The sequence below is a fragment of the Phoenix dactylifera genome, chromosome 1 (assembly GCF_051530095.1).
Source record: "Phoenix dactylifera cultivar Ajwa chromosome 1, Ajwa_hap1_PhDact_Kaust_v1.1, whole genome shotgun sequence".
Lineage (NCBI taxonomy): Eukaryota > Viridiplantae > Streptophyta > Magnoliopsida > Arecales > Arecaceae > Phoenix > Phoenix dactylifera.
In genome coordinates, this window is record NC_143190.1 from 40,187,057 (window position 1) to 40,207,387 (window position 20,331).

General features: G+C 36.7%; 1 protein-coding gene and 1 long non-coding RNA gene across 2 annotated transcripts; one reads left to right on the forward strand and one right to left on the reverse strand.

Annotated features, from left to right (window-relative positions):
• The first annotated feature begins 8,219 nt into the window (after positions 1-8,219).
• On the forward strand, positions 8,220-19,057 carry LOC120110662 (receptor-like serine/threonine-protein kinase SD1-8). Its single transcript, XM_089923520.1, has 8 exons — positions 8,220-8,361; positions 11,585-12,757; positions 13,877-14,005; positions 16,812-16,957; positions 17,069-17,279; positions 18,105-18,342; positions 18,430-18,580; positions 18,662-19,057. The coding sequence occupies exons 1-8, from the start codon at positions 8,244-8,246 to the stop codon at positions 18,944-18,946; spliced, it is 2,451 nt and encodes an 816-aa protein (XP_089779646.1). The 5' UTR covers positions 8,220-8,243; the 3' UTR covers positions 18,947-19,057.
• Positions 12,504-20,331, reverse strand: LOC149768655 (uncharacterized). The gene is made up of 4 exons (XR_016395573.1): positions 19,828-20,331; positions 16,866-18,281; positions 12,733-15,668; positions 12,504-12,641 (listed from the first exon to the last, which is right to left on the reverse strand). It is a non-coding gene; the product is annotated as an uncharacterized LOC149768655 (long non-coding RNA).

Here is a 20,331-nt window from a genome sequence, read left to right on the forward strand (position 1 = left end):
TATTTGTTTATCTAGTTGTTTCTCAACCTCTGCTTTGAAAACCTTAAAAGCATCCAAGACTTGAGATTTTTTTCTTAATTAGATAAACATAACCATAATGTGAGCAGTCATCAATAAAGGTGATGAAATATTTGTCTTCGAATATGGATTGAGGGAAAAATGGTCCACATATATATGTATGTATCACTTCAAGTAGTCTTGAACTTCTTGTGGCATTTTTCTCGGTACTTTTAGTTTGCTTTCCCTTAATGCAATCTATACAAGTACCAAAGTACGCAAAGTTAAGAGTTTGTAAAACTCCATCCTTTACTAATCTTTCAAGCCTCTCTTTCAAGATATGGCCTAACCTTTTATGCCACAACCTCGATGAAGTTCCACTTTTATGACTACGCTTGGTGCCAATATTCATATTTACATGCAGGGTAAGAAGAAAATGAAAAAATGATGTATCAAGATTCATTTTGTACAAACCATCATATAAAATTCTATTGCCAATGGATACATTGTTTTTCATGATAGAGAAGGTTTTATTCTTGAATTCAAAAGTGTATCCTTCTACATCAAGGTGAGACAAGGAAATCAAGTTTCTAGAGATAGAAGGAATATAAAATATGTTTGGTAAATCTAAACAAAAACCAGAACAAGAACAAGTTTGTAGGTTCCAATAGCCTTTACTTTAGCTTCCAATTTATTCCCCATGAAAATGGTTTTCTCATTTCTATGTGGGCTATGGGTTGTTAGAAATCCCTGCATAGAATTACACATATGAATTGTGGCACCAGAATCTAACCACCAAGTATTAGAAGGAACGTCAGCTATATTGGCTTCAAAACACGCTAATGAAAGGAAATTATCTTTCTTTCCAAGCCATGCCATATGCTTTTGACAATCTTTCTCATATGTCCCTTCTTTTTACAAAAGAAACATACCACAGTTTTCTTATTTGCACTGTTAGATGCAGTAGACTATGTACCGTTATTTGGTGGCCCTTTTCTTTTAGATTTTCCTTTGCCAGGTCGTTTACCTTTATGACCTTGTGATACCATGTGGACAGATTGCAATCCTTCTCTTTTTAATCTCTTTTCCTCTTGCACACACATCGTAGTAAGTTCATTCATGGTCCACTTATCCTTTTGTGTGTTATAATTGATCTTAAATGGACCAAACTGTGGAGGAAGAGAGTTGAGAACGAATTGCACCAAAAAAGGCTCTGAAATAGTCATATTCATAGAATTAAGTTGTTCAGCCAAGTCATGTATTTCCATAATGTGCACATGCACACTACTTACCCCATCATACCTTTTAGTTATTAAGGTAGCCATAAGAGTCCTTGCAACTGCCTTGTCAGAAGCCTCGAATTGTTGCTCAATAGATGTCAAGAATCCACGAGCCTTAATATTAGCAGAAACTGATTTGCGAATATTCTTCGTAATTTTGCTTTTCATGATCATAAGGCTTAGGTGGTTGGAATGCTCCCAATTTTCATAAAGAGTTTTCTCTTCAGGAGAACTTTCTGCAGTGGGTTTGGTAGGCTCATCAATTCGTAGGCACAGGTCCAGATCTAAACATCCCAGTGTAATTAGTATTTGCTCATGTCATTTAGAAAAATTGGAACCATTCAACTCCAAAATGTTGGAAATGTTTCCTGAAAGTGCTTGAGCCACAACTGATATCACACAAAAATCATGCTATAATTTATCCTTAATTCAGACTTATTATATATAAAGCGCTATTGAGCAATCTAATGCATCATCGCATCCCACCTTTGGGTCAAGAAAACGACATGTGATCGATTCACTCTATAAGCAATCGTATAAGCAATCTATTGCATCGCCACATCCCACCTTTGGGTAAGAGATTATGACATGCTAGTGATTCACTTAATAAGTCTGATGAGTAATCTAGTGCATCGTCATATCCTACCTTTGGGTTAGGATAATGACCCGCTAGTGATTCACTCACTAAGTGATGTTCCTTTATTCACTTATATAGCCTTCATATTACTAATATTGAATGGACATCTACCTTTGGGTATAATGAACAATACAATATAGTAGCCTTTATTTTGAATACATCACCTTTGGGCTAATTTATCACCTTATGATGGCAAACCTTAATGCTTAATCAACTCTGCCATAATATCATCATGATTGGGCCACTTTGGTAACTACCAAATCAATTTGATATATATATATATATATATATATATATATATATATATATATATATATATATATATATATATATATATCCTTTATAGTTCATAAGCAATAAGAATATTTCAATATCAAGCAATTCAAACAACATTAAATAATTGATATAACAGAGTCTCAAAATAATTTTAATCAATTCTTTAAATAAACCAATATGAAATGCTCAATAATTGAAAATTGGTATATAATGTTTAAGAAAGTTATCAACAATTAGTTAGTTTCAAGTAATCACCATATAAGCATATAACATGTCTCCATAAAAATCAATGGCAAACTTGATTGGTTTTATAAAAGTACACCAAAAATCTGGCTCTGTTACTGGATGTTAGAAATATTAAGGATCTTGGGTTTACCTTTATAAACCATAAATAATGTAACATATTGCCTTGAGCCATTGACAAAGCAAGTGAATGCTGACAAGAACCTCCAATCGTCAGACCAAAAACTTTTGTTGATGAGTATAGAATCTACAATATCGAACTAAAAAAAAACTTTTGATGATGAGTATAGAATCTACAATATTGAACTGAAACGTTGAGATCACGAATACATAGTGCAACTTGATCTTCTCTCTCCTGCCTTTTTTTCTTTATGCTTATGGTTGTGATGGGACACCTCACAAGCTCCTATCAAGTGGAGAGAGGGACCAAGAGCCCCCCTTTTTTTATAGTACCTTAGGTAACTCTTTCCATCATGAGTCACAATGTTTGGCTTTTCATCTTCCTCTTAGATTTAATGTGGTATATTGAATATCTTAATTGAATCCAATTAAAACCATTCTTTATATTACAAAAAACTCTTCATGTACTTTATAGAATTTTGTGATGACATTAATGTGTGGTCATGAAGGCCACTAATTCTAATATTAAAATTATTCTTTATATCACAAAAAACTCTTCATGTACTTTATAGGATTTTGTGATGACATTAATGTGTAGTCATAAAGGCCACTAATTCTAATATTAAAATAATTCTTTATATCACAAAAATTCTTCATGTACCTTATAGAGTTTTGTGATGACATTAATGTGTGGTCATGAAGGCCACTAATTCTAATATTAGAATTATTCTTTATATCACAAAAACTCTTCATGTACCTTATAGAGTTTTGTAATGACATTAATGTAGTCATGAAGGCCACTAATTCTAATATCTTTCGCTTACAAACTTGGCACGAACTCAAGGATTGGCATCACCCCTTCTTCAAAGGTACTAATAGTGTTTATACCTAATACACTGCAAAATCTCTGGGCCCAGGCTCAGTAAGGTGGGTTCTTACAATTAATGACCTCAATCAGTCCAATTAGCCGAAGTCACAAGCCTGAAGGCCTGTTTCTGCCATCCCTTAACCATTAGATTTGCCCAGTGGATACAAATAGGATGCAAGAACCAGATGCCGTGGGTACTGCACTCTCAATATTTAACAACACTGAAAAATGCAGCTGGTAACGAGAATGCTCCAGCACGGTTCGTCCCGTAGCCCGTAGGGATGCATCTTCAGTGCAAGGTTGCACACCTCTCATCCAGTGCGCAGCCATGCGTGCATGCTTGATGCCTGGGCTCCGAGCCTCGTGTCACAAAGCATACACAATCTTTTGTCCCATGTTTGGTTAGGGCCATGAGAGGGAGGATAGATCCATCCTCGCGGTAAGGAAGGATGGATGGAGCATGTGAGGAGTAGATTGCTACATTAACAAAATTATCCCTCATTAATTTCTTTTAACAAAACCCTATCACTTCTTCACTTTTTCATTATATATATATACACATGCGCGCAATACATACATATACATATATACATATACATACATGTATATACATATACACACACACATAACCTATACTATTAATCCTCTACTCTTAAATTTTATTACTATTTATTTTGATTTTAGAACATAATTTCCATAATTATAAGTAAATAATTATAATTATCTTATATTTTTTATTTATATTCAATTTTTTTAGTTAACTATTTTATATAAAATTAATTAAATATTTAAATGAAGTTAGAAAATAATTTATTGATTAAACTAAATATTTACATAATTTTTTATATAATTATAAGTTATAAAGATTATAAGTTTATATAAGATCCTACTTTTTTAGTATAAATAAGTGTTATAAATTGATAATTATAATACTTTTTTATTGAAAGATGGTTTAGTAAAAATGTCATCCAAATATCACCCATACTCTCTTTTATTTCTCCTACATCAAACAAGGGAGGGAATCATTCCCATTCATTCTTCCATGTTTCACCAAATAAATGGGAGGATAGATGGAAGACCATCCATCCTCTCTCTCATCCATCCTTCCTCCTTTATCCATCCTTCATCCAATCCATCCTTCATATCAACTAAAAGGGCTAACTCGGTTGCATAATACAGCTAATCTTTATCTAAAGATCTTCTTGAGGTGATTACAAACCACAGTAAAAGCCACAATCTCACCTTTCATCTTTCTAATGCCGGAAACAAAAAAGTCAACCCTGAGGACTGGATGTACTGGAAAATGCAAAACACCAATCGAAACTCTTCAAATGAGTATAAAAAATACCAAGAGTCCTAAAAAGTTCTGACAAGGTCATATTTATCGATCCTGGAATCAGCCCTTCTTGTTCTATATTCACCCAATTTTTACCAATGATTTATTCAAACACAAATAAACAATTTTTTTCTTTTGCTGTTTTCCTTTTTGCACTAGAATTACCTTAAGAAATCATCTTTCATGACTACAAGCAGCAAAGCGGCCGGGCAATTCCTTCATTGAACTACATATACCACGCATGGAGGATTTATTTTCGTTTTACACCATCTTAATTGATGCGCTAACATAAGGTCTCTAGTAGATACTCATTAATCATACTCCTATACAGAGGAAAGGTTCGTTCTAAACCATTACTCACCAATGAGAAGCAACTTGCCATATATGTACCTTGATCTGCAAAACGAGTGCTTATTACATAGTATCTACCAACCCTAGAGAAAAGGCCACTGTACCATGAATCCTACAAAAGAGAGAGTTCACCTCTACTCAACATTTCTGTAGGTTGATGAACTGGATGAATTTCCAGACAAGGAAAATCACTTGCAGATAGCTCTAGCAACCTCCAATTGTAACTGTTATTTTGTTGGTCAAAGGTCAATCTCCTCCAACTGAAGGACTTGCTACGCAGAAACCACGTCATTGAGGCCGAAGTAGCATTCCACCTTCCCGGCCTTGCTTGAGAACCACATCTGCCATTGCTGGTCTAAGACTGACTTCCTGCACGGACAACAGAAACAAAGATACTTTATGATACTCCAGACACAGCATATGAGCATCTCATTGCTTCATCAAGTAGCTCCAAGTATTTACTTTCCATCCACAGTCTCTATAACTAAAATGATTCATATACATGTCACGAAACATTGAATTAAAAATAGTTTTAGACAAATTTAATAGCATTCATTTGACTACCCACATGTCCTAATTTAAAGATTTAAGCAGAGTTCTGTTTGACTGACCATTCTAGTTTGTTGCAACTTTAAATTTCCAATACTAAAAGAACAAAGCTGAAGACTATCAGGTTGCACTGAAATGGCACCATTCATTGCATACTCTGGCTACATATGTACACTGCATGTATAGATATGCACGTATCTCTAACTAGAAGATATAAGTGGAACAATATTACAAGGTTCTAGAACATAAAATACAGATGGAAGAGGCCACTGTATTTGGAATTTTAAGACTTGACATTCAAGATGATTATAGAGAACATAATTACAAGTCACGAAACATCCGAGACAGCTCTTCCTCACATGATTTGCCACACACAAAAAATCACCCAGTCTATAGGTCCATTGGCATTTCTATAGATATGCTTTGCCGTGAGAGTAATGCCACGACTAGTCAAGATATTTGATGTCGCTACCATGCATGGAGCCTGCGGTTGGACGCACGCTTCAGAAGAATATGATATGATTGGAATATTCTTTCATACTTTTCTCAGTTTAAGGAAATCAAGCTTAGTTTAGTATGCATTTGCAGTGCACCTGTCCACATGGAAGCTGACCCAAAGCCCGTCTTTTTCCTTTTTATTTTCTTTTGTTTTCTCTATTGCTTGACTATAACATTAGGCTTTTCCCTTCAATTTTCCCACAAAAGAGTGAATGTATTCCAACACCAAACTCTTCTCTTGAGAATGCAAAGCATTATTAGAAAGATCACAAAGAATTATTCATGCATCAAACTAATTGTAGGTCATCCACATATAGAAAAAGATAATTCTGCTAATCAGCATTCATGCACTAGAACTTAGGAAACATTCTTGAAGGTTTCTTACGAAGTTTGTTGGTTTCAGAAGTTTCGGATAACTTGCTAATAAAAAATGTAGGTACCCAATTCCAAAGCAGTATGGATAGCTTCATCCAACATAAGCATTAGTGAATAAGCTAGTATTCTCTATGTGAACAAGTTGTGCATTCATGCACTAGAACTTAGGAAACATTCTTGAAGGTTTCTTACGAAGTTTGTTGGTTTCAGAAGTTTCGGATAACTTGCTAATAAAAAATGTAGGCACCCAATTCCAAAGCAGTATAGATAGCTTCATCCAACATAAGCATTAGTGAATAAGCTAGTATTCTCTATGTGAACAAGTTGTGGTTAGGAAAAAGGGGGGGAAAAATCTCAAGAGGTTTTTTATTTTTAAATATACCGTGAGATCTGGGCTGAGGGATTAGGTAGATTTGGTTTGGACACAACCAAATCTATCAGCCCACAAATTCGTGCAGGATCGAACCCAAACAGGTCTTAAAAATGACTTGAGGCAGATCCCTGTTTACCAGCGTAGATAATGTAAAGAAAACTCTTTTCTTTCTTCACCTTTTCTTGAGGAGTACCCCCTCTTTAGGACCCGAACCAGCGCTACGTTTACCGAATAGAAAGCTTTCCATGCGTGGCTAAGTGCTGTCAACTCTACATCATCCAAGCTCTGCAATTATTAGAATAAGGATTTCCGTCCAAAAAAAAAATTATTACAATAGCTATATGGATTACGTATTCAACTGATCTCCTTCGATTTTGAAGGATGGAACAAGGGGATACCACCATCAGGGCACAGACTGAAGGCCCAACTGAAGTTGTAAAGCCATCACCTGACCATGAAGATGAAGGATTATTTGAGAAGTAAACGAGGCATTACTTCAAGACAAAATCTATATTAAGGCATCTACTCCAAAAACAAAAGAAAAATCTATATTAGAGCAGAAATGCCTTAGGGTAATTGCTAAAAATTATTTTATATTTGTTCAAATGCTGTACTGGACAGTGTTGCAAAATCTATGTTTTCTGGTTCTTTCTGATCTTATGCATTTGCTACAGTGATCTCCTCAAGGGGTTCAACATTAAATTAAAAAATTAGTTGTTTTTCTATTGCAAAGTTTTGCGGTAATCAGCTGAGAAACTTCTGCTCCATCTAATTACCATAGTTCCTTGTTCTAATCAACCAAAGCTCCTCTATTTTGTAATTGGCACTGCTACAAATTTTAAGTTGCTTGATATGCCAAGATATTGGAATCCTTGGATTTCAAAGAACAAAAATAACTCTAATGCTTAAGAGTATTGCTATCTGGTCCAAGGCAGTTCCCCAATGTTTGTAAATCGCATGGATTCTCCTTTGAATTGCAGAAATCCCTTTCATGCCATATCAGATTGGAAACTAGGTTGGAAGCTGCCCTCTCTGCACGGCTATGCGCTCTTTTTGTTTATTATTATTGTTCAAGGGGTGGGGTAGTTGATGTAACAACAATCATATTGTAGAATTAAACTAGTAATAAGAATTAGTACCTGGCGACTTGGATAAACAAAGTCTATTTCTAATTCCTACCACTGTTATTAGTTATTAAAAGGTCTACTTCGGCTTCTTGTTAAAGATAGAGACCTTCTAGGCATTTGGGTATAAAAATTCCTAGCTAATCGGAAAACGATGTAAAGGTTCTGCAGCTTCTTATTGTTCCGTAGGAAAGCAGCTGGCTTATCACAAGACAAATGGTACAACTAGATGAGACTTTCTGGGTGCCAGGAAGCAAAAGAGAAATGGCGTTGGTGGAATGGGTTCTAGTGCTTGGAATCTCGGCAGCTGCAGTCCTGGTTCATGGCCAGCCAGGTATGAATGCTAGTGTGTATGCAGAGCTTACTGTTCCCCTGCTTCCTTTGATACAGAAAGCACAGTTTTTTTTCCCTTTTTTTTTTTGATGTAAAGAAAGCACAGTGTATACTGGTATGGCATCATGCCAACCGATCAATTTCTTTGGTTAGATGCTCCATATAGTTGATAGAACGATTTTCCAAGGGCAATAGATAAAAGTGCATCCGATGATGTATGTGCCCAATTATAGTTGCCTGTCTTACCTTTTCATTTATTCTTTCCTTCTTTCATCAATTCATTTTTAAATTCCCAGAGTAAGCCTGTTGAACGATTTTGAAAGCATTATTATTTGCATACAGTTATCTTTATGTGATCCACGAGAATCCTTACACTCAATATAGACCATTTTGGTTGCTACGGATAGGGTTGAACAGAATTTAGAAGCAACATCCACCATATCGAGAAACCAAATCGCAAGCTAAATTTCCGAAGATCATAAATTGATCATACGATGCCTGATTAAGATCTTTTTTATTTTAAATCGGATAACTTTTCAAGATCTATGACGTAATGCCCATCCTTTTAAGAGGTAGTGCCCTTAACTATTAAACCCAAATTCCATCATATAAACCTAAAATAGGTTGGTCAAACCAAAAGTTTTCTTTTCTGATAAGATTTTGATCGAGCATATTTCTCAATTCGAGAAAAATTAGGCAGAGCGACATAAGCAAAGATGATGTAAAAATCGAGATCTACCTTCTAAAAATTTAGCTTTTTTAAGTTTATTTCTACTAGTCATATATATTTTTAGGAAAGAGAGTCCAATTAGAACTAGAAAGAGAAATCCGATCCAAACTCTGCAAGAGCTAAAGCTGCAAATGGGTTTGGTTGACCCGTGACCCGACCCTACCCGACCCGAATTGGAGGACCTGCGGGGCTGAGTTGGGTCCTAAAATTGGACTTGTTCTATTTTTCGAGTCGGATCTAGATTTACTGAATCTCGACCCGACTCGGACAGGATCCGTTGTTTTTGGGGTCAATTTTGAATCGTTTACCTATCGACCCGACCGGAGCCCAAATTACCCATTTGGGCCTGCAGGCTCACAGGCTGCAGCCGCAGCAGGGGAACTGGATTACCCATTTGGCCATTCATCGCCTTGAGCTCGGCCTCACGTCCTCCGCTCTGTCCTTCGTCAAGGGGAACCTGCAACAGGGGATTACCCGTTCGTGTCCGATGGCTATCGGCATCACGTCCTCCACCGTTCTTCATCGGGACATTATCTAAAGGAAGAAGAATGGATCGAATGAATCAGAACGGTTGAATCCTCGCCAAGAAAAAGGAAATCGAAAGAGAATGAAGAGGAGAAGGACCAACTAGATTCCGAGGAGAGGAGCAGGGAGGTCTTTCCGAACGGCGAGGTGGTGATGGAGGTGAGGGCCCGGCTCTACTAGTATCTTGGGTAGAGCGGCGGGGGAGCTTGGGGACGGATCACCGCCATGGGGCCACGAGGGTTTGGAGGTGGGAAGTAGCCCTCCGTCACATCATCTCTCACCGCCGTCGTAGGAATTCTCAGGTCACTCCGTATGTATGCTCTCTTTCTCGCTCGCTCTCGGGGAGCGCTTTATGTCGACCAAGAAAGGGAGAGGCGTCGCCGATCTCACGAGAGGGGACCGAGGGGTTGAGGGTGTTTCTTTCGCACGAAAGAAATTTAGAGTGCTTCGAGGGCTACCAGCAAAGGACTTTTTTAGCCAAAAAAAAACATAAGAGTTCAGAGTTCTTGGAGATTTGTGCGGACTAAGATCCAACGGTCCATATCACAAAATGAGATCATCATTCTTTCATGCGATCCGGACCTGACCCGGACCGGAACCGTATTGGATTCGAATTTTTTGAATTGGGTCCATGTTATACATGGACCGATTCGACCCGAATGATCCGTTGGGTCAAAAATTGTAGCTATGGACCCGATCTTTAATCGGGTCAGGTCTAGGTCCAAAATTAGAATCCGAACAAGAAACTAGGTCGAATTGTGGTCACTTAAGATCCGACCCGACCCGACCCGTTTGCACCCCTAGCAAGAGCGGATCTCACTACTATAAATAAAGACTGTGTATCTCGGTTTTAGATCATCAATGAAAGAAAAGGGGATTTAAATCCTACTTTCACAATTCTTCTATCTTCTTCTCGTTTTTTTTTTTGTGAGATTCCAGTTGAGTAGATTAAGAAGATTTTTCCTTCTCCTCGATCGGATCATTGCAGAAAAATCATTATAAGCTGTTATAAAAATAATATAATCTAAAATACAATCGTAATTATTTAAGAGATGTTAATCATTTGCAGGATCCTTATTCCTTAGCTAGTGTTGAATGAAGTCCTGATTTTCAAGTCTTGGTGAAGAAATTCCTTATTCTCAAGGACTCCACAGTCACGGTAATTGAGTTGTGCTTCTCTGGCCATTTGGACTCCTTCGTTTTGTGGAGAGAAAAAAATCACTATAATATTTTTTTTTGAAAAAATAATTTCTAAGAATATAATGACTGAGAAAGTAGTTTTAGCATATTTAGTTAATCATAAAAAAGTAACACATTCCATAGTGGCTTATGTTTAGTTGAGTATCTACTTTTCTAAAAAAATTATATAAAATATTTATTATACTCTTAATAAAAAAAGAGACACTACCCATGAGTTTTGATGGCTTAAGAATACCTTTAGGAAGAAAAAAAAAACTCAATTCTTAACCCATGAGAAACTTGCTTCCTCCTGTCCTCTATGAATATTTCTTTTTCATAAAACATTAGAATCTTAGTTCCATAAAAATACTATTTTTTTCATTTTTTTTCTTTGAAAACTCCAATCAAATAAAACATATTTTTTTTATTTTCTCGTTGAACATACTTTTTTTTTTTTTCTCGCAAACCAAATGAGTCCTTTACATAAAATCTAAAGCAAATATGTTGAGGAACTAGACCCATTCGATTATTCTTTGAGGACTTTCTTAGCAACATTGGAGTCTTGGAGTCCTAGAGACTACAATTGTAACTAGAGATCAGGTTTCTTGAGCAAACTGCCTCAAGATCAGTCAAGTGATTAAACTCCTCTGTTTTAGTAAATGTAGCATCTTTTGGTAGATTACCAAGCCTCAAATACCCATATTTTCGTTCTGGTTTCATTTTCTAAATCACATGGTTAAATTTATCTTTTTATTTCTTTCCTTTAATCTCTTCACTGTGTCCATTGCAGGAGACACAATGACGCCGACCAAATCCATTGGAGATGGACAAACCTTAGTCTCGTCAGGTGGGACCTTCGAACTGGGCTTCTTCAGCCCTGGTGACTCGAAGAATCGGTACTTGGGGATATATTACACTCCAGATAAAATAGTTGTGTGGGTTGCCAATAGAATCTCTCCCCTCAGTGGCTCCACGGGGGTTCTCAATCTCACAGGTGATGGAACTCTGGAAATTGTAAATAGCACCGGATATATTTTTTGGTCCGCAGGCACATCAAATGCAATCAATCCCGTTGTACAGCTCCTGGACTCGGGAAATCTCGTCCTGCTTGAAGGAACTTCGAAGACTTTATTGTGGCAGAGCTTCGATCATCCAACTGACACACTTCTGCCAGGTATGAAGCTTGTACGAGACTTCAGAACCAATCTTGACACGTATCTCACATCATGGAAGAGCTCCTCCGACCCTTCACCAGGGGACTACTCCTACAAGATAAATAGCAATGCAGCACCAGAGCTTTTCTTATGGAGAGGATCTGACCTAATATATCGCACTGGACCCTGGAACGGACGTGGATTCAATGGCATTCCAGAGATGAAAATAACTAATCTGTTCAGGTTTCATCTAACTTCCAATAAGTCTGAGGCCACCTACAGCTTCGAAATACTGGACAATTCTATTCTATCTCGTCTTGTGTTGAACGAGACTGGAGTGGTTCAGCGTTTCGTACGGTCTAAACCAAACCTTGGATGGGACCCTTTCTGGTGGCATCCAAAAGACCCGTGCGACGAGCATGCTAACTGTGGAGCTAATGGCATATGCAGCACAAACTACTCACCCGACTGCGATTGTTTGAAGGGATTCAGTCCCAAGTCTCCTCAAAATTGGAGAGTGAGAGACAATGCTGATGGTTGTGTGCGCAGAACAGCTCTAAATTGTTCGTCAGGTGATGGTTTCTTCGGGCTGCAGCAAGTGAAGTTGCCAGATACATCAAATGCCACCGTGCACAGCAACGTAAGTCTGGAAGAGTGCAAAGACTGGTGCCTGAAGAACTGCTCTTGCAGTGCCTATGCCATCAATGAATGGAGTGGATGTATCACGTGGACCGGAGATCTGGTAGATATCAGAGTGTTCACTGAAGGAGGGAAGGATCTATACCTTCGGCTTGCATCTTCTGAATTAGGTAACGATTATTTCCTGAGAGGGGAATTTAAACCAGTAAATATATAGACCACAATTGCAACTCCTGAAGGACCTGGATTTGGCTGTTGGGTTGCATCGGATGACTAGAGAGAGTATCGCAGACCTCTTAACATCAATTTTCTTTTCGCAACTTTTCTCCTTTTTTAGCCCCATTTAGCTTAGCGTGCTTATCAGAGAACTGATGGTCCAGGTTCCAATTGTAGTACCTACATAAGCTTAGGTGGGAAACGATTAGAATAACAATGTGGCTTTTCTCTGTTCAAAATAGATGGAGTCCCAAACCAGAGTCATGTTGAGAAGTTCCTCCATTTTGCTTGAGTATTGCAGTCTTTCATGGTAAAATTTCCTCCCTTTTGCTGACGAGGTCATGATGAAGTTTATTTGCTTTAGATAAATATGTTGTACGTTACCAATTAATCAAAATAATATCTAAGTTATATAAGTGCAATGACAACTCCGTGATATTAAACTTTTCCTGTGATTGGCAGTAAGGTCCATGTCCTCCCTATTACTCATCTTATTCTTATGCAATGCTAGGACTTTCTACAATTGGTTTTAACACGCCAGTATTATGAACGCACTCTTTTCAATTAAAATTTATGGTAGCCTCCCTCTTTTTCCAAACAAACATCCAATATTTGTAAGGTAAAAGAAAGTAATTTTGCTAACATAATGTCTAATGAGGAGGATTTATCTTAAAATCATTGAAATAAACAATAAATTAATAGTTAATAACTAATCCTTTTGCCGAATCACATCCCTTTCTCACTGAAGGGAACACCAAGAGATACTTTTCTACATTTTTTGAGAGAACATATTTTTCTACAATTAATATTGCCGTACATTTCTTTGTTGCTTTATATGGTTCTAAGTGAACCTGACTTGGTGATATAGTTCTGTTAAGTTTGTAATTGTCCGCACATGCTGAATCTAGGAACATTTTCTCATGCAGAAATATAATTATATACCAGTTCTAACATACATGTCACAAAACACATTTATATGATAGGTTAGCGTAGAACAAAACATATAACTGATATTCCATATCATAAAAAATGTACCCAAGTCAAAGTCCTAATTCCAAAATATTGTTGTGCAGATCATATAAGCGGTAATTATGGTAAAAAGAAGCCTGTGATAGCCATAATCATTTCTTCATTGGTAGCGTTTCTTCTGTTTGTGTGCTTGCTTCAACTCCTGTGGAGGAAGAACAGAAAAAGAAAGCAAGGTACTTACCCCTTTACCTACACAAACAGACATGATCTATCACTTATACCAGCTATTATATAAAATGATGAATTGTACTTCTAGTATTAGCATTGATTTCTTTAACATTTCTCAGAACAGATTTCATCAACATTTGGCACTAAGAATCCATCAAATAATTTTATGCCTACTAGCAACATACAATAGTATTCAATGCTCAAGCTAACAAGTACTATGATTTCATTCAGGTTGTGCAATACATAGAATAATTAAGTTGACATCTCTCATGAGTCCATTAGAAGTGCAACGTATTGGTCCTGTGCACCAAATAGCATTCTTTAGATAACTTAAGGCACAAACGACCACTTCATCTATGTCAAAGAATTTTGGTCAAATTACAAGCATTTCACTCCTATCTTTATTCTCTAGTTTATTTCTATAGAGCTAGTTTGTGGATGCCTTGATACATCACAATCCTTCTTGGAATTGATGTCTAAGAAAAGCTAGACAAGGAATGAAAATTCTCTTCAGAACCAAAACATATGAGCAAATGTCAAGCTCATTGTAATTAGAGGTGGCAATCGGGCCGGATCAGCCCAATTACGGGTCTGGTCGGATACAAAATAGATCAAAAATCTGTCTATTCAAACCCGACTTATTTATTAAACAGGTCAAAAATCCAGACCCATGCTTAACCGTTTTATTAAACAAGTAATCCAAGCCAACCTACAACAGATTGAATCAAGTTAGATAGGTTAAGGATTGCCACCACTAATATTTGCAATGGAAGTGTTTTTTAATGTTCTACAAAAAGGTTCAGTTGAGCATTTCCCTTCTAGAAAAAGTTGTGGCCAAGAAATAACAATCAGTGAACATATTGATTAGTAAATGATCCCTAGGGATGAAAAATGATGCAATAAAGACCAATATGGTGGAAAGATGCTAATTCTCTTGTTCTCTTCCTCCATCCATTTAACACCTTAATGTTGAGTCTGACTTGGCTCAATTTTAGTTAAATAAGGACTAATTTCTCCCATGATTCTCCATCTACATTTACATTCTGTAGATATTTTTTTTGGTTTAGCTTTTGTGTTTATTGTGTCTCAAGGGGAGAAAGCTGTAGCTGCGAATGGTCGTTGGGTATCCTCTAACATGTTTTTGGTATCCAAAAGCTTGTCTAAGACAAGTCGTGTGCATATCGCTTTCTAGAGCTGCCAAAGCTCTATGGCCATTACGGATGGAAGATGCAAGATCTTTAGGCGTCACCTATATTCAGATAACAGTTTAGAAGTAACTCTAAGAAGAATTTTATGTAAATAAAAAATCAATACAATATATATTCTCAAAAACCAAAAAGAAATCTATTAGAAAACTTTCAAAATTGTTTTAAGCAAAAAAGGAAAGCAATATTATACAAGGATACATATGGTATGACGTACTAGAAAAGACACATAAAAGAAATCATGACCTGGACCGAACCATGTGAATCCAATGCCCCAAAAACTGCATCACCACAGCACAACCCAATGCCTCCCCAATGAATATGGTTCTGGTGGAGAAAATAAAGCCCCTCATTTCACACCATGCCCAAGATAGAGAATAATACAGTGGTTATTCAACACTAACAGCTGGTAACTGAGCTAGCTGGCATCCATCTCTCCAAGTGAGAGGTCTCGTATTCAAACCTGAGTAGTGGCAAATAACTATCTTATTCTCAAAAAAGATAAGGGAAAGATAAAAAAAATCCAAAGTAGAACAATCAAGAGAGAAGCTCGTACTGCTATTAACAACAGAGAAAACAGACTTGAGAATGTGGAGGCTCTAAACAAGAATGGAAATGAGAGAGCCAGAAGCTCACAAAGCCATCGATCAAATGACCAACAACTCCTTAACAAAAACAATACCAACGGCTAATTAAATCATGTTCATAGTTGTCCCATGATCCAGTATTCACCCCATATACAAAATATGCATATATTAGTAGTTGGTAGTATAATATTATAAGCTCCAGAAAAATCACAGAAAATATATTATAGTCAGTCTGGTTGTAAGAAATAACTAACATGTCCCAATTGACGAGCATTTTCAATTGTATTAAATGCCTTTGTCTTGAATATATGTATTCACATATGATATTCTGATATATTTCTTCACAAGTTGCCCTTGGTAGTTGCAACTCTATCCATCTACATTTGTTGCCCTTGGTAGTTGGTAACTCTACCCATCTATATTTCCTTGGCATATTATTTGAAAACAAACTTGCATGGCTTGTTGCATTTGTTTTTATTATGTTCTGCAGGCTTGTTCTACATTGATAATGACTACATTATTACCTCAATATTGTTTAACATTAATATGCTAATTAGGTACATGTACATGTGTGTGTGTAATGAGGAAAGACAAGGACAGGGCCCCCATAATCTATTAGTATAAATGACATTTGCAGGCTAATAAAGGAAGAAATTACAATATATTCGATAATCTCTACTGAACCATGGCATGACTTTCAGCTTTCTTTCCAGTGCAGAGTGACCCCCAAGGTTAAAACGATCTAAGCATGGTTTCTAGAACAGACCTTGCTGAGCCCTGATTGTTACCTAGTAGATTCTTTAGCTCTTGATACCTAGCACTCTGTCAACCATAAATTCCACATTTGTACCCATGTGAATACATACTTGTAAATCAATTAAAATAATTGCTGTCTTGAATGAAATTTTACAAGTATTATTTTTGTTTACAAGTATTATTTTTTTGGGATGGAGATGCAAGTACAGTTGAATTCAAGAATCTCACATAATTGATTTTGTTATACTAAACTTTCATGCTAGGTAAAACAATTAGTACCCACTACAAGGAAAGCAGAGGAAATGAGCCAGAGTTACCTTTATTTGATATACATACAATAAGAACTGCCACCAATAACTTTTCTGATGATAATAAACTTGGAGAGGGTGGATTTGGCCCCGTTTACAAGGTAATTTTTTTGATTATACGGCATACTACTATTTGATCCTACAGTTATGCAAGATATAAACTCTTTGAAAAAAGAGCATTGTGGAACTCACCTAAATATAGCAATTAGCAGGGTCAGTTGGAAGATGGAGAAAATATTGCTGTCAAGAGGTTGTCCAAAGATTCTGTGCAGGGCATACACGAATTCACAAATGAGGTGGTGCTGATAGCCAAACTTCAGCACAGAAATCTTGTTCGCCTTCTCGGCTGCTGCATTGAAGGAGAGGAACGATTGCTGGTGTATGAGTACTTGCAAAATACAAGTTTGGACTGTTTCATATTCGGTTTGGTCTTTATCCTTGCACCATTTGACTACTTTATGCTCTATATACAATGCAATGTCTGATGGACATCTAGCAAGCTTAGTGACTATATTTGATTTAGTTGATCATCATGCATTCTCAGACTTCTGCTTAGCTCTTCTAAGTAGGTAAACTATGCAGGATTTTAGAAAACTAAGACTGGATTATGAGGCAATGATTAACAATTAAGATGGATATATTTTTCTTCCATATCAGGTTAAATTATTTCAAACATAATAATTGCTAATTAAGCTTAGACCACCATGAAGAATATCTATCTAACTTTTCAGACACTATATAGATTTTTATCATTCAAAAAAAAAGGGTATATGGCATGAATTTGTAGGGACTGAAATTATCACAGAATGCATTTTAGTTAATCAAGTTGGTTATTTTAAAAGATCAAAAGAGGTGGTGGTGATGGTGGCTGTAGATAATCTGACTCGTCTAACTTGGCACTTACTTTACGCTTAATCTCACCACCACGTATTAGATCTCCTATTGAAATGAAATGGGCAGAATCTCAACCTCACATCATTGCTAATAAACTAAGGTGCAAAATTATTTTATTTCATCTAGTATAACGATTAGCATATAAGGCATTCTTCCTGGTGCTAAATATAAGTTCAACTTATGATTATAAGGTTAATCAAGGATTTAAAGAGTATAATATTTCTAAATGATAAATTATGTTTATTTGAAATATGTAGTGGACTTATCTCAAAGGGGAAAAGGTAAAGAACAAGTAGCTAAGTTGAATTTCAGACTACATTTGTCAAACTAATAAGAAGTGTAACTTTGGACCAGATAGGACAAGAAGTGCACTTTTGAATTGGCAAAAGCGCCTCGACATCATCTTAGGAATTGCTCGAGGACTTCTTTACCTTCACCGAGACTCTAGGTTGAAAATTATTCACAGAGATCTGAAGACCAGTAATATTCTTCTTGATGAGGAGCTGAACCCAAAAATCTCAGACTTCGGCACTGCAAGAATTTTTAAGGTTGACCAAATTGAAGAGAATACAATCAGAGTTGTTGGGACATAGTAAGTACATAAGTGTATCAATTCATAAAGTATAAACCTGAGTGCAATATCCTAGATGCATAAACTAATTTTGTTAATGACATGCAGTGGATATATGTCACCGGAGTATGCAATGGATGGTATCTTTTCAGTGAAATCAGATGTCTTCAGCTTTGGTGTTCTAGTGTTAGAAATCTTAAGTGGTAAGAAGAACAGAATGATCAATCAAGCAAAAGCTCGTTTAAACCTTTTAGGACATGTGAGTACTCGAATGCAATAATGTCATCATTCTAAATATAACTTCTAGTTGTTCATTCTAAACATACATGGGTTATCACAGGCATGGGGACTATGGACAGAAGGTAGATGCTTGGAAATACTTGATGAAGCAGTGGGATGTGCATATCCAGAGTCTAAAGTATTACGGTGTATCCAAGTGGCTCTCTTGTGTGTGCAAGAAGGGAGTGAAGATAGACCGACAATGGCAGAGGTAGTGCTCATGTTAGGCACTGAAAGTGCACTGCTACCTCAGCCTAAAAGGCCAGGCTTCTGCATAGCTGCTCCTTTGATGGAAAGAGATTGGTCTTCCAGCAATAAACTTACAGTTACAATTGAAGGTCGATAGAAATCTCTGACATGAGTTTTTTTTTTTGTGTGTGTGTGTTTGTGTGGGGGATTCTACAAATATATTAGTCAGGCACGGTTCAAAGTATCTTACTATGATTTTAATTGTTCGTATGCCTTTTCATTATCTCTATAAATCCAACTAGGGATTTCATTGAAAAAATGTTCAAAGTAGCAAATTCTCCTCAGTTTCACGGAGATAAGATTAAGAGATTCAGGTGTAAGAAAGAAAAAACAGTGCTTCCAGATACAAACATAGTTCGCACTACCAATGCATTTAAAGAACATAATATATGCAAAAACTGTTCCTACACAAACAAGAATAATAAGTGAAGAAGAGCAAAAACCAAAATCGATTTTGCGATTTTAGGTGACAGTGAGTGAATAGGAATAAAACTTCAAAAATATTATCCAGAACATTATCGCAAATGCAGTAGTGATATTAAAACTAGTTCACTGGCATCAAAAACATTATCTTTGGATTTTCTAACTATAAAATATTAGAACAGAATACATTTTCACCTGAGGTATTCCAACAGAGTCCCCTGAGTTGGAGAATTTGTCATTAGATAATGCTAAAATAAACAATATATAAACAAATGAAATTTTCACACATCTTATATATCTTCTTACAATATACTATTCCTTACTTCCTTCCCATCATCTCTTTCCACCACCACACCCCAGATCCTCTCATCATCAGTTCCGTCAGAGTCCCCCCCATGCATCTAAGCCACCATGGTCCCTACTACCTTCACCCTTTGCCCTCCTTTTGATTAGAATTTTCATTCATATTTGGTTAAAGGAAGCAACGCTGCACCATATTTTCAGTAGCACTGTGAAAATTTTAAAAAAATAAACACCGAACATGGTCCAACCTACCGTTATGTCCATTGGCACTGCACCAAGATCCTCTCTTTCTTCATCATCTACTCGGTTAAGTTACCGCCCTTCTGTCACTTCCCTTAGTTTCAGTTTTTGAAACTAAAACAGAAAATATTAATGATAATACGAATCAAGAAATAGAAGAAACTAACGATGAATCAAAACCCCACAAGCTCAAACCCTCTAAGAATTGATGAAAACCCCCACTGGAACAAGAACCAGTTAATTTCCTCTGGAACTCAAAAAAACAAGTGAAGCAAAAATCGAAACCCTAGGTCAGAAACACTCGGCATTTGTTCAAAACCCTGAAAGGACCAAGGATCTCATGAAAGGAAGAACAAGAAGAGTGAAGGGGAGAAGAAAGAGAGGAGAGATGAGAGATAGAATGCCGAAAGCACCGGTGAAGATTCGTAGTGGATAGGGGATCATGAACTTCCAATGGCCACACCTCCCGTCCACACGAGGGGGCTCCATTGCTTCGACTCTCTCTCTCTCTCTCTC